This window comes from Drosophila montana, unplaced genomic scaffold (genome assembly GCF_035044405.1).
Source record: "Drosophila montana isolate Dmon_TW-CO22-7 unplaced genomic scaffold, ASM3504440v1 contig_3733_1, whole genome shotgun sequence".
NCBI lineage: Eukaryota > Metazoa > Arthropoda > Insecta > Diptera > Drosophilidae > Drosophila > Drosophila montana.
Window position 1 is genome coordinate 4,758,609 of NW_026998620.1, and position 22,775 is coordinate 4,781,383.

General features: G+C 37.6%; 1 protein-coding gene across 1 annotated transcript in view; it reads right to left on the minus strand.

Annotated features, from left to right (window-relative positions):
- The window catches only part of Pli (E3 ubiquitin-protein ligase pellino), a 35,518-nt gene that overhangs the window by 12,204 nt on the left and 539 nt on the right, over window positions 1-22,775 (minus strand). Inside the window, exon 2 of the mRNA XM_064694135.1 lies at window positions 22,084-22,217. Within this exon, the coding sequence (XP_064550205.1) occupies window positions 22,084-22,094 (11 nt within the window). The 5' untranslated portion in view covers window positions 22,095-22,217. The remainder of the gene's footprint in view (window positions 1-22,083; window positions 22,218-22,775) is intronic.

Here is a 22,775-nt window from a genome sequence, read left to right on the forward strand (position 1 = left end):
TTTCTCTGCCATTTTGGGCAAGCAACAAATTTGCAACCACTCCACTAGGTGACAACAACAATAACAACTGCAACAACAACAGCTTTTTAGCCCGGCTAAAATTATAAAAAAAGAAAAACAAGCAGCAAGAGCAGCTAGCCGAGCATGACTCGCTGCACTCCTCCTGATGGCAGCTCTTGTGCACGCTCTGCTACTTTAATTCTGATACCCTAACACAACACGGCATGTTGCATTGACAATTCGGTTTGTAATTCAACAAATCAAAAGGGAAACTTCAGAAGTGACAAGAGAAGAGATACTAAGAGAAAGTCTAAGTGACACAATTGAGAAACTAGAATCTGTGTTCGAGTTTCAAACTTGTGTATTTGGTATGTATATATGGTTTGTAGGGCTTTTTCAAAATTTAGTTAATATTTTGTAAATATATCATGTAACTAAAATAATCATCGAATCACAATTTTAGGTACTTTTCAGCACAGCTCCGGAATATTAAGAATTAAATTCTGATTAGTTTTGTACTTTATAATTTGTTAAATTCTATGAACGAAGGGGTAAGTTCTAGCTTAAAGCTAAACAAATTATATTTTAATTTATAAATATTAAAAAAAAAAAACCTCAAATACAAATAAATATCAAAAAATTCTCTCACACGTCAATTGGACATTTTACTATAGCTATCTTTATATATATAAACGCAATCTAATTATTTAAAAAAAATTAAAAACTTAATAAAGTATTAAATTTTTAAATTGTAAATTCACCACCCAATCAAAGAGATAAAAAGTACTTAAATATAATATATTTTGGATTCAAAACAAAATCTAGTAAATTTATAGAAATTAATCAAATTATTATTTAAAAGCATATTTTTGATGATTAACCAAGAACAACAAAAATCAAATTTTATTTTATGTTTATTTTACTTTAAAACATCTTTGTAAAGTAAATTTCAAAAAATATTTCTTTTCAGCTGTTACTTTTGCAGGTTTTCTTTTTTTATAGAGTATTAAGACTTCGCTGTCACAAAGAAAGCCTCTTCATTTCTATATATTTATTTTTGTTTTCCTTGGGCTTACCTAGATTCTGGCCTGCGCTTATGCATTTTCTTTTGCTGGCTGACTATTTTCGCTTTTGTGCTGCTCGTTTTGGACTTAAAATAAAGCCACAAAGCGCCAATCGAATGGAGCCAGCCGCATAAAGCTTGGCAGCCAACGATTTTCCGTGGTACTCGTAATAGTTTCGCTTTTCATTGTGGACCGAACGTTGCCATTTCCAAGTCGGGCAGAAAGGCAACCACCAGGCAACCAGGCAGCCTTTGTAAACGCTTTGCTATTGTCTGGCTGCGCATTTTTGGGCCAATGACTGTCACAATTTGTGGCCGTGTACTTTTGGGTGGTTGTCGTAATGCGGAAGAGTTGAAAGCATACTGAACCGACGAACTAATGGTCCAATAACTGAAATTGCACGAGCTTTAAAATGCTCAACGCCAATCAAGCCGACTGCAGTTTGTCATTTCCATGAAAACATGAATATGCAAATTGCATATTTTATGACCAACGACATCGCAATTTTAATAAACAAATGCCAAGCGATAGAACTGGGCTGGGCAATAGAACAATGCCAGCCGTTGCGCTGCGTGATTACGAACCTAATGGCAAGCTTAGCCTTAGGAAATGAACCATAAGCAAGAATGGGGTGGAACAATATGCTTCCTAATACTGATATACTTTTTTAATCCCTTTTTAACAAACTATGCCCGCATCATAAGGAAATCTAGTTGCAAAGGAGCGTACTTAATGCCTTATCATAAATATGTTACCCTTTAGTAAAATAGAAAAAGAAAAAGAGAAAGAATGAAAGATTGAAAAGATTGATCCATGCTTGAGTTTTATAACATGCATCGCCTCATCTTTTCAATATGATACAATCTAAATCGAAACCTTTCTCAAAAATGGACTAGTTATAGTAATCCAATATCATTAACATTCGAGGAGAACATTTTGGACACCTAATAAATCTTCATGTTTGTCAAGATTTTTTTATATTCATTATATACTAAAACTTAGGTATCTTAATAAGATTCTACCTTGCCATTTTGAACACATGACAAGAAACGTAGTTAGTAATGACTTTCATTTAAGAACTTAATTATCAATAATAATTGACAGCTATAACAAAGAATTATTCAATTCCTTTCGACTGTGAAATAGGTTCTGACTATTGAAAAGAGGAGGATGTAGGCAAAGTTGTTGACAAAATTCAAGTACCCCTTCTGTTAGGGTATAAGAAGCATCGACAAGCGATTGTAATAATCGTGGCATATGTCTCTGCACGAGCATCATTTATTTCATTAATTAACATATGCTGTCATCTAATGGACATGTGCCATTATATAATGCCTCGAAAATCGATGGCATTTTAATTAACAGCCGCACAGATAAGACACATGGAGGTCCAAGTACTACATATACATATATACATATATAGATAGATAGATATTGGTGGTGTTTTCTGCCTGCATTAACGTCACCCACATGGCAGACATCGCCGTTGACACTAGCTGCTTTCTGTATCTTTCATTCAATAAAACCCATAACAATTCATTAAGTCGGTTGCGGTACGAAATGTTCAATTTAGTTTAAGCAAAGGAAATAGATTATTTGGCGATATCGTTTGTAAATAATGTGATAATGGAGGTAGTATCGGCCAACTCGAGGACTTTGAGCTACAAAATTCACTTCTATAAAATGTAAATGTAGGCGTATAAAAGTACTTAGACTAGGAGAGATTGATAGATTGAGATTGATCAGTATGTAGCTTTATACTAATTCCAAGCTTGTATAAGCACATGGCCATAAAGACTCGGTCTCTGACATGGATCAATAATAAGTATAAACATTTTAGTCGATCTTCTTCAACACATATTTAGTGACAATATTATAATACTCTCTGCAATAAATGTATGTGATTTCGGGCGGGGAATTGGCTAATTGAGGAGAGGCTTTAATAGAGAGGTTGTGAAAATAAACGTACTAATGCGTACGAGCAGCCATTCAGTAATACGCATTATAAGCACGCATTGTGCGTAGCTGGACTTGAATTAGTACAAAAAGCATGTTGTGGCATTTTAGCCATTATTTGAATAGTATATTATAACATGATATATTGTAAAATAAATGGCGACAGGTTGTTAAACTCATTACCCCAAAAAACGGCAACACGAAAAACCTCAAACAAAAACACAACAGAACAAAATGAAAAAACAAGAGTTTTCTAGTGACGAGTGACCGACTTAAGGATACCGTGTAAGCAGAGTCGAGATAAATATACAAATATTTCGTTTTACCTTTTTTACAAACATATGTACGTCCACAAAAACAAACACTCGCACTTTAAAAGATAGTTGTTTTTTCTTTTTAATTTAAGGATGATTAATAAAGGATTTAAGGATCATGCCAAATTTCAAGTCCATTCTTATCTTCGTCGAAAAAAACCTTAATTTAAAATCTATATTTGTGACAATATTACAGAAATAAAAATACAAAAATTAAATATTTCTAAACCATGTATAATAGTATATGAGATCCTAACATAATAATTTGGTGTATCTAACTCTTATAGTTTTTGAGTTATGTTTAAATAACCAAATCTGAAAATCGATTTTTATCGATATCATGAAAACTTGACGAGATATCGACAAACATTTATGCCCGTTTTGCGTATGATGAAGGATTATACATATTTGAAATTTCAAGTCACGAGATTTGGGTTTTTCGGACGATGACGATGGAGATCGACTCGGCTTGTCGTCTAGATCAAGAATATATATTAATACATATAATTAATAATAGTTCTAATTAACTTTATGTGGTCGCATATGCCTCTCTTTGGCTGTCACATACATTTGCACATAACCAATATACCCTTATGACTGGGCACAGGGTATAAAAAGCCAACAAACTAAGTTGGCTTCATGAGCCATTTGGTAATTTATTGTGTGGGTGTCGGTCGCCTTTTGCATGGCTGTGGCCATAGTTAAAGTCACTTCATTAAGTAGACTCTACCCTCGGCCCACATGGCCTAATGAGCGAACGGAAATTGAAACCTATGGCCTTTTTAAAAGTTTTTAAGCAAACATTTAATCAAAGCAGGTGACATAATTTTTGCTCATTAGCTGGCACGAAACGAAAGCAAGTGAACAGCAAATATAAATGTTGCACAAGTTGCAGGAGGAAAGAAAAAATATTATAAAATTGTCGTCTTCAGATGCGTGACCAAAAACCATTATGACATAATGCCAGCCAAATGCCGGCAAATGTTAATGCAATAAATAAAACGCGTCTGGAGGGAAATGACAAGAATCTGGCCAAAAGTCGCTGGAACTTGTGCGCGGAGGCAGCTCCCATGAAAAACCCCCCAACACATATTTATAGACTTTGGTTATACGTAAGTATTATGCCGGCTGAGGAAAGTAGAACGGGCTTGTCAACATTATCAGAGGCGGCCATTATCAATATATATAGAGAATTGAGTTGACGCGACGAGGCATAAAGAACCAAGTATTGACCTACATAGGCCCCCCATCGGGGCACATTGGGGCGGGAATCGTTTTGTGTGTCTCGCTGCCTCTCCCTGGCGACGCGTAGATCAATCACAAGACCTTCTTTTTTTTTTTACTTTTATTGATTGCTGTGTGGCAGTTGTTATTCTGTTATTTTGTATGCAACTATTTTAGGTCTTTATCGGCGGCGCAGCGCACTTTCGTGCGAGATGCCCAAAAGCAATGTTGGCTCTATTTTTGTCTGCACTGGAAGATTTATGGCCAAACGTCTGTCTGCCACTCCGACAGTCAATTCAGCTTACTCAGCCATGTTTACACACTTTAATTGCTTAGACTCGAACAGCCAGAGCAGCAGCAGCAGCAGCATGGCACGACAGGAAATGCCCGGGCCGGGTCTGACAATTGGTATTTTTTCTTCTTGTTTTTCGTTTTCTTGTATTTTTCGTGCTCAAAGCACACGCCCACCGCCTTGGCTGACTGTGATTGCTGACTGGTGTTGCCGCTGCTCTCTGTTCACGGCCATAATCAAGGCAATTTAATAATATGTTACGCTGCACACAATTTCACCTGCAAGCCAGCCAGCCGGGCAGCCGGGTAGCCGGGCCAGACGGGTAGCCGGGCCGGCCATCCAGTGTAGGCCATGAATGCTCCTTGTGGGCCAGGAACAGGCCACAAACCGAACCCAACCGAACCGAACCTTGCTGTGCCGCGCTGCAGATTGTTGATCTTGTGGCCAAAATTGCGATTTGATTACAAATTATGCTCGTGTGCTGCGTGCTCAGCGAGAGACAGAGAAAGAGAGAGAGAGAGAGAGAGAGAGAGAGAGAGAGAGAGAGAGCGAGAAAAGTAGAGAACAGCGGGGACAATAACATTTGGCACACAGCAAAATTAAAAAACGTTCGACTGGCGTACGTGACTTTTGGGAACTGGAGACACATCGGCTGGAAAGACGGCTTGCTTTTGAGAATATGCGCATTAGGAACGTATTTGACAGTCGGGTCTACAAATCGACAGTAGTTCCATAATTGGACAGAATTGGTAACTTTCTAACTGAACTTGACATTAAAATAATTTTGTTAATTATAATTTATAATTTAATAGCATTTAATAGCATTTAATAGCTAATTTAATAGGTCATTTCAGCCACAAAATCACATTTATATTTTCAAATATCAAACAAATATAATTAATCTATTAATTCTATTAAGTCCATTCACATGAGGAAGTCTATTCAGGCAACTATGCAGCTTTAAGATATAGTGGCCTATCCGGCCGGATCTGATATACGTACTGCCTGCAGCAGAAAAATTAATCTATGAAAAGTTTCATGCCGAGAAGCTAGTTTGCATAGACATAGACTTCTGATGATTAATTTTCCATCTATGCACGAATTTTTGAGATATGTTTTTAAATTTCACTCAAATTGGATCCAAAATGTGGTAAGAGCAGCAATTTAACACAACTTTAAAATTGATTTTAAGAATCTATAAACCTTTTTTCAAGAGCGAAAAAAAACTGAATCTGAACTTTTCACATTTCTAGAATTTTCAAGCAAATACTTTGCTTAACTGTCGCGCAGACAAGTCTTTTTTTTATAATTTTCAAATTTGTATAGTATATATATTTATTCAAATTTAATATCAAGAAAACGAACATTATAGTTGACAAAATGTAGATTTTTGTTTTTTGTGACATTAGTTAACCTTCTTGAAGACTTGAACCGATGCAAAAGGTACAGCTGAGCCCACTTGACTGCGGTGTTGAGACATAGATGTTGTTTTTTTTTTGTGGTTGGTTTTGCTGCTTTTTTTTTTTTTTTTTGTATATTTTGTTAGCTAGCAATTTTGCACGTAATTCGACACGTAGGAAAATGTTGTTGCTGCTGATTATGCATTGAAAATTGCAGACGGCAATCTGCATAGCCCGGCAACCGGCAGAAACAGAAACAGGCAGCCGCAGCCGCAGCGCTCGTCACTCAAGCATGGCTCTTCCAGCTCTTCCAGCTGGGCTGGAGAGCTGCATAGCCACATTCACATCTACGCGAACGACTCGAACTCCAGTTGCTGTGGCTGATTACGCCCGCGGGCCAGCCAAAGCCATAAATATGCAGGAAAGCAGCAAAATATGAAATATATTTTCGTGTGCAACAACAACAAACAACAAACAGCAGCAACAACAACGAACAACATTCGCAAATTCGTGCGCCAATTAATGCCAAATTGAAATAAAGCCATAAAACATGGCCCGCTCTCATTCAGTTAAGCCCAAAGCCCAACCCTTGGCGACCCGCATCTGAAACATTTGATATATCTGTTCGGTTTATTGGCATTTAATGCGTTTTGTAACAATTGGCCAAAGTCCCATCAGAATCATAGTCAATCACAAGTACAATCGCATTTTATATGGTTGTCTACGATACGAGTGTGTCAATCAAATCAAAGTGGGACGGATTCGCGCAGCCAGGCCAAGCGGGCAAATGTCAAAGGTCACAGCGCTCGATAATTTGAGTCATAGGTCAGCCACGGACTGACCCGCAATTTCTGTAACTATAAATATGCAGGAGAGTTAACCTTTCCGCAGGAAATCGAAGTATTAAAAAGTGCCTTATTATTTATGTAAATGTTAACTGTACAACTCAAAAGAAAGAATCGAATCGAGGTTCAGTTGAGAACTCGAATCAGTTCTTCGCATTTTGGTTAACGATAAATTTTCTATAAAAAATTTAAGTAACTTTAAACTCTTTTTATTGAAATAAATATAAATGGGAATTCGTAAAATTTAAATATTCAAATTGTTTCGGTTCAAGCTTAGGTTAGTTTATTTTTCGGGCAACTGATTCGGTTCGGTTCATCAAATATTGGATAACGTGGCTAAAATGGTTTGATTAAAGCCCGGGTAGTAGCTTTGACTTCCTGAATAAATCAGACTTAGACACGAAAGTATGTTATGTACGTTCGCCAAGCACTCAAAAAGAAAATGTCCAAACCTAGGGTACGCCAACATTTAAATTAACTGAAAGAGCTTAACTATGTCAAGAAATAGGAAAAACTTTTATCTTCAGGGTTCGAAAAAGAGAGGAAGATAGAGAGAGAGAGAGAGATAATGATGAGCTGCTGTATCAAATGATTATCATCGTAGAAGGTATTATAATTTGGTCATCTGTTGCAGAGGGAAAATATATACATATGCCGGAACCGGATCGGATCAGTTTAGTGATATTATATATGATATATGTGACACCTTATTGATCTGTCGAGAGTTAAGTTCCTGTGAGACAGTTCTTAGTTTTTCTGCCAACACATAAGCAAAACATTATCAAGATCGGATCACTATATCATACAGCTGCTATAGGAATAATCGATCGAAAATGAAATGTATTTATACTGCTCAAGGTAACTTGCGTCCGTCATTTATTAGTTTCACGGTGCTCCTTATATATAGGCCATATCTTATCAACATCGCATTACTATATCATATAACAGAAAGTGTCGATCATTAAATGATTTTTGGATAGAAAACTGTTCAGTTTTTCATATAACCTCACCGATCCTAGGAATTACGAGTTTCACTATTCTCCTCACTTCAAATCTAATCTTTCTAATCTAATCTTTCTTTCTGATTTTTTAACTTTTTTCTATAGAATGAATCTTCTGAGTGGAAGAACTTAAGATCTCAATCAATTAATTCTCTCAACTTTTTGATCGATTGATATTTTGATATTGCAATTCATCTATAACATTCGATTTTCTAAATCATAGGAACGGTTAGATATCTTGAAAGATTAAATATATAAAAATTTACTTTTTAATGCATAACAAATATAAAGTATTCTCAGAAAAGGCGTTAAAATAATTCCAGTATTTGTAAACCGGGTTCAAGATCTAGAATCAATCGATAATTTAGGTTGTTCAATTTCCTAATTAAAAAGACTCATTCATCCAAGATATGGCATAAGTTTTCCAATTCTCAAATACTGACCTTAATAGCTTCAAGGAAACTAAACCTTTCGAAGATTTTGGGAATGTAAGTCTTAAAGTATTCACATTGGGACATTTGACTTGCAACTTTTTCAGTGAGATTACCAGAGTAAAAAGTAATTGGAAATATGTGAGCTGTCGCAACGATTCTCGAGCTCTTTTTTCCTAGGCAAAGTTGATGTCGACCTCAAAGTTAACAGAAACAACAACGCGAAATTGCGAAACAGTTGTTGCCAGGCCAACTGTGCCGATTATGTCACAGAGCTGCGCGAGTTACAAGCCCGTTCCCGTTCCCGTCCTCGTCCCCCGGCACGGTCCATAAAAGCCAGCACGCTGCACGGCACAACACAACCAACCCGGCCGACAACATCCTGTGTTGCCTCTGCCCTTTCTGCTGCATATTATTATCATTACGTGTTTTGTGGCATTTGCGTCGCCTGCATCTTGACAGATATGGGTTGAGTTTGGGGCCAAGCTGAAGTGCCATAAGGTCGGAGGGGTTTGCCAACCAACCAGCCAACCAGCAATGTTGCAATTTGCTAAAGCATTTCTCAACAACAAAAGAACTCACGTCTTGAGAAATGGAGAACGCGACAAGTGACATGTGAGAAATTATTTCATAGGTGTCAAAGCTTAGACCCCCAAACCGTTAAGTGCTCCAGTATTACAAAGAGAGAGAGAAAATAATAGTTGACACTTCCCCAAAGTGTAACAAACGCCGCCCCCGCCTTCGGATTAAGTGCAAATGTCAAAAGGCGGCGCCACAGTTAAGGCGCGTATGTATTTAATTGTTGCCAAATGGTTCTTTGAAGTGGCGCCCCCTGGCGACTTGAACCAAGCGACTGGCCGCTGCCTTATTCAAGACATTTGAATACCATTGCTATTGCTGTCCTTGTCGCACTTGCAGCTGCTGCTGCTGCTGCTATTGCAGTTTCAATTTTCTTTTACATTTTGAAAGCTCGAGTTCCGTTCTAGTTTCTTCAGAGCGCACTCGTACTGTCCAAGGCTGACAAACGACTGATTTACGAAATGTCTGGAAATTGTCGATGCGATTACGTTAAGCGAGTGCCAAAGGTTATCGTGACTGTGTGCAAGTTTTATTTATATTTTTAGGGTGGACCTGGGCGAGCAGTTAACGGTGCGGTTGGAAAACCATTAGTTAAATTTACCATAGCGCACTTTCGATTTTGTTTTCTTTTTGTTGCCCGGCGCCGAATGTGGAACGGATATTGACGCAAAGCTACAAAAACTTTTGTTTGCCTCAAGTACATAGAAACAACGGGTAATTTCTATGGCTAGTTGTTAAAAACATTGCTCCAAAATATAGCGGAAGGTGTTTCTTTTCGTACGCATTTGGATTGCTTGGAATTTCCGCAATAACCGTATTGTTTTAGAGCATGTTTCCGCTATGCTATGCGATGCTTATCAGTGGGAATTACCAAAATCGATATTAAACGCGACCTTTCTTAACATAACTTAGCCTACATATAGTAGTTGATAACATTGCGGATGTTATTCTCACAAAATAGCTCCAATCTCTGCGAACTCTTCCTTTGATAACTATTATATAAGGCTGTTATCAAATAGCTATGAAAAGTTACTTAAGTTTATTTTTAGTGTTTTTATAGAAGCAATACAAATATATATCATATATATATACTATAGCTATGCTCATCTGATCAACTATTTAATTAAATTCAAATTTACCATTCTGAGAAATCAGTTTCCTTTTTCAAAATCAATCAACAGCAGTAGAATTTCTAAAATCCAAGTCTGCAGTTTTTCCCCGAATTCCTAGCCATAAATTCTCGTATCACTTCACTTATCGAGACACACTCATAACTGCAAATATGCCACAAAAGTCAATGTCAAGTTTTATAAACCGTTTTCCGTTTCTGTTTATTTCTGGAGGTTCTCCTTCAACTCCATGGAACAAATTTAATTAAGTTGATATGACACAACAACACACAACAGATAAACATCGACAAATTTCAGAGTCGCATTCCGCCTGTCTACGCCCCATAAACAAACACAACAATCCGAACGTACGTATCATCATTGTTCAATGAATTCTCAAATCGCCAAAGCGTGCAGATAATTCATATCTAATTGCCACGAGCATTGGAAAAAAGAAAAAGAAGATAGAGCAAAGAAAAAAATAAATAAATACATTTTCTCATGTATGGATTTGTAATGCAAATGCTGGAGGCACCCCACATATGGTCGGTCGGTCGGTCAGCTGCCACACACAGACACAGCATCCATGACAAGTAGCCGATCGGCTTTGAAACCGCAAGCGCAGTTGACAAGTGCAGTGCACACAGCGGGCAGAGACGCTGGCAGCGACGCTGGCAGCGACTGCGGCTGCACCTTGGCGGAATGGATTTATGGATACGAACTGGAGGCGCAGCGGAGGCCATGTCAACAACACTTTGGCGACGTTGCTGTTGACGTCGTCAATAATCAGACGCTGAACTCACAGCAGCAGCTGCAGACAGTCTCAAGGCGACAGCAACAACAACAAACAAACTAGCAGCGGAGCGACAAGTTGCATTTCTTTTCATTACTTTTGTTTGGCTTTGCCTATTGCGTCGAGCTTTTCATTTTCGCATTGTTTGGTTTGCAGCGCCAATTGCCATAATCAGTGCAAAAGCAGCAGCTACAGCTACAGCAACGGCGACAAAGCCAAAGACAAAGGCCAAGCGACGATTACGGCGGCATCACTTTCATGCACTCAGCGAGAGCGAGAGAGTGAGAAGCACTGTTTGTATGTGTGTGTGTGTGTGTGCGCGCGTGTGTGTGCGCGCATAGTTGAGAGAGTGAATGTGGAGCTGGGCACACCTGAAAGCTTAACAGCGGCATTGGCTCATCGACAGCAAGAAACCAGTTTCTTTCCATCTATGACGCATGCGTGGCTGGCCTTTTATTTTATTTTCCTTTCTTTTTTTCATTTCTATTATTCAATCGAGCTGCACATGAACTACACATGAACGAATGTTGCCATAATGATCTTGCGCTTGCCACTTCTTTTGCAACCAGTTAGATGAGTTGGAGTCTTAATTAAAGTAAGCTTTAGTTACATTATTAGTTATAGTTAAATATCAAGTAGGCTTTATTCGTGGTGTATAAATGTGTACACAAGTTCTATTGTATCAAACAAACTATAATGCCTCACACCTAACGTAACTAATTCGATATTAGTACATCTAATAAGAAAGTCTCCATCATGCTCTTCAATAACTGCAAATGAAACATCCAAGTTTAATATTAACTAGTGATATAAATTAAAAACGATTAATGCAATAGTATCTTCTATTCCAAAACATTAGCTGAATGTACCCTATAAAAACTGTTTAAATTTGTATTATTTAGAAATATGTAAAATTAATATGATTTTCAAATTGAATTGAAATTTCCTGTACAGATCTAATGCATTGATCTACGTGCTAAATAAAGCTTACTAATCTCTATTAAAATCATCAAATGCAAATCAATGTATTTATTTGTTGTCGAGGAAAACTGAATATAGGATTAGAAAACCAATCAACAATTAGAAACTTTACATACATATTTGCAGCGAATTGCTGAGTTTAATTTATTGACATTGGCCCAGGCAATAATATTAATATTTCCTTCTCATCCAGCTAATGATATGTATCATGATAATATATATAGTATATGAAATCGATTATTTTGATTACTTTATATTTTGCACATGGCACATTTTAATGGCATATTAAAGTTAATGACGCTTAATTTTCGCTTTGCGATTTTTTGTGTTTGTTGCTTCGAATTTATTATTAAGACTTTTACCCATACACATTGTTGCTGCTGTCCATTAATTGGAATATGTAATTAGGTTTCACGCTAAATATTTTTCGGTTTCATTGTTTTATGTTTAGTTACTAAAAAATAAAAGCATTTTCATGTTTTAATCACTGATCTGCCCCAACAATCTGTTAGTTAATTGCGGCAATTTGATGGTGTTTTTGCCTTAATTCGAACTTGGAAAATAATGAGTTTCAGGCGAGTCAACGATGACGCCACTTTCTGCGGCACCTCAACCAGCAAGTCGCAGCATCCAAAGTGAGGTTCGAGTTACAATGTTAGAATCGGAGTCATCTTGGCGAAGGTCAACACCTGGCTTGGCCTAATCAATGTACGTGAATAGCTGCATATACATATGTAAGCCTCTATTAAGTACTCTTGAAAACAAGGCCAGACGAGCAGTATTCAGTCTGACAACTCTTCACTCTGCTCTGTAGCTGGAAAAGCGTACGCACATTAGAATTTATCTTGCAGATACAACTGCACTTGGTCGTAAGATACATGCTTTGAACATGCTTATCACAAATAAAATATTTTCGCTTGCTATCGCATATCTTGAGCTGCATTTAGATAACAAATGTTATGATAGTTGGGCGGATATTCACATAATCGCAAATATTTCCTCATTTGTCATTCTAATCTTTTCAAATAATCTGCATTTTCATGCTAACTGACAACAAATAAGGAAAACCATTTTATGTGAGCATATTTTAAATACATTTTTATTTATGTAAAAATATCATTTTAAAATCAAAGTGGCTTTCATTTTTGTCTAAAAATAGTTGTGTGCAGAAGAAAATTTTCTTTTATATCCTTTAGCCAAAAAATGGGAAAAATTTGATGTGAAAAATTGTGGAAATAATAATAATAATTTTATCTGCATGTTTCCCACAGTCTGAGAGACCCTAAAAGCTGGGGCCGGACAACAAAATCATGTTCAAATATATAGAAATTTTAGATAAAAAATAAAAGAAATTTGTGGTTAAATTTAATTACAGTTTGCCAGTTGAAAGTTTGCTAATGATTTATTTAATGCTATTCGGATCTAAAACGTAAAACTACAGTTGAAAACTTAGGCGGAAGACTTGAACAATTTATTTGTGTTTTATTTTAAGAGCTAGTGTAAAGAGTTCGCATTTGTCTTTATGCATATGAGTGCGAATATAAGTTGGGGTAATTAATATTAAAGTACATCGTATACGACTATCCTTTTCTCTATAAAATAGAGAATAAGTCAGATAAGTTTTAAATGCGTTCCTTTGTTGCTCCACGTTTGTGACACCGCAAAGACCGCAACAACAACTGCATAATACCAAATATTTAAATAAATAAATTGAAATGAGCAGCTTTTTAGTCAAATAGGCTGCCGCTTTAGTTTCGACGCGCTTAAAGTGGATGGCTGCACAATATATTGGCAAAAATGTGGGTCAACAGCAACCACAACAATAACGCCCAATAAACGCCACAATAATAGTTATCAAACATTGTGTGTGTGCTGGTGTGTGTTGGTGTGTGTTTGAGTGTGTGTGAGTGTGTGTTGGTGTGTGATTGCGCCTGTCTGCAGTTGCAAGCCAAAACCCCCGTCGCAGAGCCCGGCGACACGCCGTACACAGCCAAAAAGCAAGGCACGCCTTTGTTGCTCATCGTCGGCGAATGTTTCATCAACTTTGTTTGCAATTCGAAAATTGCGCGGCAAGTAACGCGCATTACACACACACACACAGCAAATATGTACACTCACCCACACACACACACTCGCACACACACAGAAAATGCCATTACGCACCAACTAACGTGGAAATTATGCAAGTAAACAGATTAATTGGGTCATAAAATGGGCACAACCCAAGAGTTGGCGATAATAACCAGAACAAAATTAGCGAAAGAGTTGAGCGGGGGGTGTGGAGGGGCTAGCAGGGGCGCTTCCTCAGTGCACAAGATTATTAACAGATTCAAGCAACCAGGAACTACATATATATATATATATATAGGTGACAGCATCCGGTCGACGAAGAGTTAGTTTAGCATTCGGATACTAAACACTATTTCCGGCCAATGAGTTAGATGTGTACACAAACTCTTCGCAGTTAGCCGCTTTTATACAGGTATGCAAACTATTTCTAGGCAAGAACCACTTTGCAAAAAGTTAATAAAAAACAGGTAGTTGATCAAGTCGAGTGTTATTCTCGATTATAGTACGACTTAAAACGCGTTGTTCATTATATTTATAAGTTTATATAGATATGCGCACTTTATGCTTTCCCTAGTCAAGTCTAGCCTCATTGCATTAATACGATCAGACGATGGACAGCATTCCAAAAGATAATACCCTAAAGTAGGAGCGAAATCTTCTAATGAAATACAAATTGCAAAATGGGGACAAGTTGTTATAAAAACGCATAACCTAACATAAGTACCAGGAACTAGATAGCACGAAGAAGTTCGAGAAATTTATATAATCTTAAAGAGTTTCAGCAAATATAGATACAAAAGTGAACACAATCATTTGATATAAAGTATTTAAATGCAGAAAAATCGTATTAACTGAAACCTTCAACACAATAGCAAAATTATACATTTGTTTAGAAACTGGGAAGCTTCTACAATTGATCTAATGATTGAAATACTAATATTTTTTGTTTATATTTTTATGTTAAGTATACGTCACAGTCTATGCGTTAGACGTTCTGTTTAAAACATTCGCACATCCATACTTTAGCCTGGGATCCAGAGCCGGATCTTCGTTGTTTAGCTGCCCGACTGCATAATAATAATAATTCACATAAACTTATCTAAATTAATTACTGAGCAACAGTTGATCAAGCATAACTAACGCAGCTACCTATTCAAATAATTAACTTTAGTATATACTTGAGTATTTGGTATATACTGAAGTAAGCTAAATACCAAAGTAAGTATATACCATTTAGTAAAGAGGAAGGTTTGCAAGTATGGATCATATACTAAAGTAACAGGTATATTTATAGGGAATGTCTTATTAGACAATCTAAAATGGCTGAGATATCTTAGACTCTAACTTACAATGAGATTTAATGGGAAAGCCTAATCTTTTACCAAACTGATCATATTTATTCATTAACTGTGTGTATTTCTTGGGCTGCATTCTACACAAAATCTGAGGCAGCTGAGGTTTTCCCATGGAATGCTTGAATTCGGCCAGCTAACTGTACAAGGAGACCCAGCTAGCGCCAACATGCACAAGGCCAATTTCAGTTAGTCGAGGTGCTCAAAGAGCTCTTGCTCAAACACCCCACACACACAAAAAGTACAAAGTACAGAGTCTCAGAGAGACGCGGCCCACAACGTCGCGTATTTAAAACTTTTGAACATACATATTTATAGCTGACATAGAAAACAATAACAATAGGTGTGTGTCTCTTGTGGGCTAGGAATTTCCCCTTATTTTGGTGCTTTGTCATCTCCGCAAATGTTTGTGTGGGAAATTAATTGTTCAAAAAATATGTAAAGCTTGCAAAAAAAAAAAACAAGACATAAAGCACTGTCGTGTTATTATTTCAAATGAGTTTCCAAAACCGCAAATGGAGGAGGGGGAGGAGGAGGGGGAGGAGGAGGAGGAGGGAAACGAAAAAAGTCAAACCAAGTTTTGCGTGGGTTCCAGCTTGGCGTCCAATAGTTAAAACCCATTCGAAGTTTTCAATTGCTTTCAGAAGTTTTCAGGCGGAACTTACCTGCAAAATAGAAGAAAAAGCAAAGAAAAATATTTAAGAAAATTTATAGAGTATCATTTGAGACAATAACAAACTGCTAGCAGCATAATGAGAGGGCAATGAACCAAGCGCACACACAGAGAGAGAGAGAGAGAAAGAGAGAGAGAGAGAGAAAGGACAACGCCACACATGGCACATCCTGCAGCCTGCAATCCTTGCTCCCGCATCCTTCTGCTCGTCTCTTCGGCACACTCTTTCACTTTCCTGCGGGCGCTTTGTAGCCAAGCAAACTAGCAGAGCACAAAAGCGACTTGCCGCAAATGGCAACAAGGAAGCGAGACGCTCGGACCGAGAAGCGGCTGGGAGGAGGCGGAGGCTGCGTTCCGTAACCGGAAACACTGGCAACAAAAGCTGCAAGTTCCTAAAGGGTACGCCAGCTGAGCGTGCACATTGAAGGCGCAATGTGCCACCAGCGAATTAAGGTCAAATTATGCACAAAAAAAGGCTGCGAGCTGAGAGCCAGCCCCCCCTCCCTCCCTCCATCGAGCGAGGCTGACCAAACCCGTTTCGCAGACAGTCCCCGTCCAGCCATCAGTCAGCTTCTGCGGCCTGGCGGAGCCCCTCATATTAATGACAAAGTTTCTGTTGTTGTTGTTGTTGTTGTTGTGTGCGACTTGACACTTATTTTTTGTTGCTGCGCTGCGCAGGATGTGTGCAAGTTTTTTACTGCAGCCGCAACTCAGCGTCGCGCACATCCTGCACATAGTACATATCCTGCAATAGGACTTGCCTGTTCGCTTCTTTTCCTAGCGGATATATTGTACGTATTATACAAATAAACCTTCTAGCTGAGCTTTATCCAGATATATGCATAGTACAAGATTTACTTCGGCAGATTCTTGATGATTAACATTTGCATTTCTATCAAAACACAATTTGGATATTCTCCTGGCTTTGCAAGTTTGCAAGATCAACAGATCTGCAGATCTGCACAATTAGCTGTTTTTTGTTTACAATTTGATTTTTTTTATTTCCATAATTAATCAGTTGCTAATTAGGAAAAGATGGCATTAAAGATACGCTCTTGGAAATAAGTGCAAACGAAACTAATCGTAAAATGAGACATTTTGAAGGTGTGAACAATTTGTTGTTTCTTTTAGATTGCATATTTTCATATATTATCTATTGAAAGAGATCATCTATCCATTAAATAGTTGTTGCTTAGCACTAAAATATATTAATCTTTAAAGATTTATCCTTAAAGAAGTTAAAGAATGGAGAAAAAGGATAAACGATAGGCAACTTAGCATAAACAATACCAGAAAAATTCCAAAAATTATTTTTCCTTTAAATGTTGAATGAAGTTGCAAGCTTTCAACCAAATTCTTTAAATAACGCTGGCTTCTAGGGACTTCTGCTAAGAGAATCCTTTCACTTGATTCGCATTTTAAAATTAAATCATCAAAAATGTTTTAACAATAATAATTATAGTGAAAGGCCTCTAATGCCGTCGATTCTTATTGCTGAAAGCTTTTCAAGCGCGCTTTTTGCTGAATAAGGAGAAAATCAGGAGCCGGATCACGCTCAGGGAACAGTTGTTATAAGTTCCTTGATCAACTCAAGAATACCAATAAATAAAAATATCATATTTTCGTTGTTATGGTCATTTATTAATTTGTTATTTAAAAAATACGTCTGAACTGCTTGGCTTGTCTGTAAAACATACACTTTCTTGTTTTTTTTTATTTTTTATTTAAAGAAACACTTTCAAATTAGCCCAAACAGCTAAGAAAAGAACACAAATTAACTTATTTCAACACTTTGATTCTATGGATAGTAAATTATTTTCATTTTTTCAAATTTTCAACTATTATTGATGCATATATATTTGATTTTTAGGCTGATTCTTGATAAATTCTAAACTTCTAGTACTTATATTAACTTAATTTGAGTTTGTTTAGATTTGCCCTGGAATTAAGTGGTGCATACTCACACAAACATCTTATATATGCACACATATACATTCTCTGCTCTCCAATATCATTTTGGGACAATTTGGCCAAATCAAAATTTGAATTTAACAAGCCAATCGACTATTAAAATAATTTTTCATTTCCATTTTCACTTTCATTTCTCGCACACAAATTACCAGCTCAATGCAAATTTGTCGTAAATTGTTGTAAGTGGCTTAAAATGCCAGCGAACAACAACAACAACAACAACAATAACAAAGGTAACAACAACAACAACGACAAGCTGACCAAAACTTTCACTTGACGAGCAGAAAAAAAAACGGCACAAAATCAGCTCCTGCCCTATGTGGGTCAAAAAGCTCGCCCGCAGCGGCTGTGAAAAATCTTTCGGCTTATCTCAAACTCTGAGCCGAGCTGCGCCAGTTGGGTTCAAATGGCAATGCACGCAAAGCCGATTGGCGCCCAGCAGCAGCAGCAGCAGCAGCAGGAGCAGCAGCAATCTTTGGCTGAGATGTGCTCTGATAAAAGATGGACTGCGTGAACTTTGAACTCGAGCTCGGTCAGCGGCAAACATTAGAGCTGCCGCACTCTCGAACATTTTGGCAATGAACTTTAACCACAGCGCGAGGGGCTTGGGGGCGTGGCTTGGCTTAGCATTGGATGAGACGAAGCGTCTGTTGATTCATTTATTCAAATATTTGCCTCAGTTGAGTTGCTTTCACATTTCTTATCACAGTCACACTGACACACACACATACATGCACACACACACACGTGCATGCACTGCTCGTAATTAGGGTCCGCGTGCATGCAGCCTTAAAATCAGGTCACGTGTCTTTTAACTTGAATGATTAAGTTTAGTTGTTGCATTTGCCGTGGAATTTACATTTTCCTACTCTTTCTCACCTCTGCTGCTGTGCCTTATCAGCTTTGGAAGCAACATACATAGCAATGTCTGCCACGCAAAAAGTTAAAAGCCAAATTTGCTGACGCAGTGCTGTCTGTCAGTTTTCCTCGTGATAAATGTTAACAGCTAAGCGTCGGCTGTGCCCCGACTACGAGATGCCCTGTAACGTGCATCCAGCCTTAAACTATCAGGCATTCATATAACTTCGAGGTTTTAGGACCAATCTTTGTTAAATATTCATCCAAATATGACATCCAATGGACCCTCAGTTCCTTCATTAAGCTTCGCAGTTTTTATAATAATTTTAAAAATGTATTTAATCAAATTTAAAAAATAATTAATTTTGGCGTTAATGTAATTAATGTATTAAACATTTGGTGAGCGCAGATAAAACTATTTAAAAATATTTAAAAACTTAAGATTCTTAAATTTATATTATTTCTAATTTCCCCATCTACAAAGATTGTGGAGTATATGAAGTACTTTATTTACTTATTTGTTTAACTTTTTTTTTTTTTGCTTTGAATAGTAAATTATTAATCTAAAAATAAAACGACTTTCCAATAGACTTGAATTTATTAATTAATAATGTAATTAATTGTTTGTCTGTCCGAATGCTCGCAAATTATGATAAGTATCTTTTATTGCAATTGATTTATGTTTTCCCTTTCAATTTTGTAGCAATAAATATTGTAAACTACTGACTTTAAAGTCAAATTCATAAAACTTGTTTCTGGAAAATTCTTTTCTGTTCTCCGAGAGTTTACTGCAATATGTATTTTGCCACCTACAGCACCTTCACATATGCACTTTCCAAATGCACGGTGTAGAAATAACAAATCGGACTTATAGTATGTGTGTTTAGAGAATCAAGTGTGAAAATGTGGTTACATACACGTACATATGTATGTGTGAATTTATTTTCATATGTATGTATGGCTGCGTTTATTGTCTCTCCCACGCTGTGACAAAAGCCACGCTTGGGCCGCAAACAGACACAAACGACTAAATGAATCATGAGCATGAATAATAACGGTTAATTATGCGTATGTGTACGTTTGTAGTTTGTGCGTGTGAGGGTTATTTCATAAATAAATTTGCACTTAATAAATTAAGAGAATGTTGCTAAGCGCAACAGGCTTACAGCATGCTGCAGCTGAAGGTTAACAGGAACAAAGGCGGGAGCGGTGGGCAGCAGTGGGGACTGGCTACCATGGAACAAGGAAGTCGTGAAACAAAGAGAGGCGCAGACAAAGCAACAACATCGGCAGCAAAAACAGCCGTCAGACAGCAACTGCGGCATTAAAATTTAATTTTAATCGCCAAAAAGAACAAACAGTAACAGCAACAGCAGCAAAGAGAGAGAGAGAGAGAGAGAGAGAGAGAGAGAAAGAGTGAGAGATAGATTGAGGGGGCAGGCAAGCCTATCCATTGACTACACAGACACTCCCCAGCACAGCGTACAATACAAACAGACATACGTACATGCATAAATCCATGCATATGTATGTACATATGTACATACATAATGGATAATAGCGTGCAGACAAATACATTTTCAAGCAGGCAACGTTGCCTGCCGTACGGCAACTGCATGCATGCCATGCACATACATACAGACATGCATACAGACATATGTATGTATAAAGAAAATTTAATAAACACAAAATACAAAACAGCGCAGGCAGGCAGCAAGATCTGCAGAGGCAGCAACAAAGCAGTCACATGCACATAAAAACCTGCATACATATGCACACTTGCTAGGCTGAAGATTTGTAAAGCAAAGGGAGGCGATCGGCAAGCAAGAACAAGCACAGCACCAGCAACAACAACAACCAGGCGAACAGGTCGGCATCAGGTAAACATGCAACAGCAACAGTAACAGCAGCAACAGGAAGTCTAAGCAAGAGCGGGACAGCGTGAACGATAAGACTAAGTATGATAAATATCGATAAATGAGCAGCAGGGCAGGCAGGAAACAAAACTACTACGAAACTAGTCAAAACAAAAGGCGAACCAAAGCAGGTAAAACAACAAAGCGACAAATACAGGCACAGAAACATTGCTGTTGTTATTGATGCTGCCCGTGTGTGGGGGCGCGACGACCGAAAAAGCAACTGTAAAAAAGCAACTGCAAGAACCTGCTAAAACTGTAGGACCACAACAACAACAGCAACAACAACGCGACAAAGTAATGGTAAATATTGTCAGAGGCAAAGGCAAAGCGCCGCCAACGTTGAAAAATAAAAAGAAGAAATCCATAGAGATAGAACGCGAAGAAGCGAGCGAGCGAGAGAGAGAGAGAGAGAGAGTGCAACGTATGCAGTTATTTATGCAGGCAAAGAAAGAGGTGGAGGCAGACCGCTGTCAGTGTTGCCAGTGTGTTCTGCTATTTTGGAGTGCCCAACAGATGAGAAAACATAAAACCGTGTAGAAAATCAAAATGCAGACAAAACAGAAACGAAGCTGGTGTGGTTGTTGTTGTTGTTGTTGTTATTGTGACGTCAGGGCGCATGCGTTAGGCTGATGCCGCGTTGGGCTGGCTATTCGTCGTTGTTGCTGTTATTGTTGCTGTGCTTTTACATTTTGATTTTTTGGAAAACGCAGACAAAAATTTATGCGACGCCGCTTGTCAACACTGTTGGATGTGTTCTGTTGGTGGTGGCTGCACTCGAGGGGGTGTGTTTTTTTGTTGTTGCCAGAATTGGGGGTTGTTGTTGGAGCATTAAGTGTGCTCACATAAAGCAAAAGGAAACAACGGAAAGTCATGCTAACAATGTGAATGCAGACTGCGACGTAGTTAAAAGCAACCCTACAACAAGCCCTCCTCCCCCCTAACTCTTGCTAAGCAATTAACAATAATAAATTTCGTTATAATTCGTCTTTATCAACGCGAGGCATAAGTTCAATATACCTTGGTCAATAAATCAAGAAAATTCTAAAAATAATCATATGTCTACGACGGATTTACGCAAAGGCGGGCGCTAATTTCTTAGCCAATTGCAAATGGGTTAATGAACTGCAGCGTTCGTGATAAGCAAATGCATCCACTTTCCATTTGTACACATGTATGTATGTTATCATGGAACAAAATTACAAATATGTACATACATATGTACAGATATGCATGTGATATGTCTGTACTTACCGTTTGACCATTTTGTTGGTTACCCCAGAGTTGTTTTCCTGCTGCGTTCCAATATCAACGGATTTATTATAATCCAGTTTTGAGGTAAAGATTTTGATGCGACGGAAATCAATTTTGGCGATGTCTGCTTAAACCTTTTTAGATTTTAATAAAATTGACTACAATTATTTTCTCTTATTCATTCTGATTTATTTATTTTACGCGAAGGAATTTAGCCAGAAATATGTTTGTGTTTTTTCGCTTTCGAAGGAACAGCCCCACTGCGGGAGTCCAATTGGACTCGTACAAGACTTAACGGCAACGCAAAAACAAAGCGCAAACGAAAACAAGCGAATGCCATAAAATTTATAACAAAACAAAACGCATTGTAAACAATAATGAAAAATTGTATAGAACTAAATTCTACAATGCTACACAGTACACATACATACATCTATATTATTATATTATGTATGTGCGACTGTTTATTTTGCACGTTTTATATGGCTTAATCATGCAGTTTGTGGCAATAACAATAACAACTACGTTTGCGTTTTGCGCTTTGGTTTCCGTTTTCGGCACTTTACGTATGTTTGTTTGTTTGCTTGTATTTTTTTCTGCAACACTTCAAGGGCTTTGCAGCAAAAGCCACAACAATTATTGATTCACTGTTATTTGCAACTGCTTTGGCCAAAATCAAACACAAAATTAAC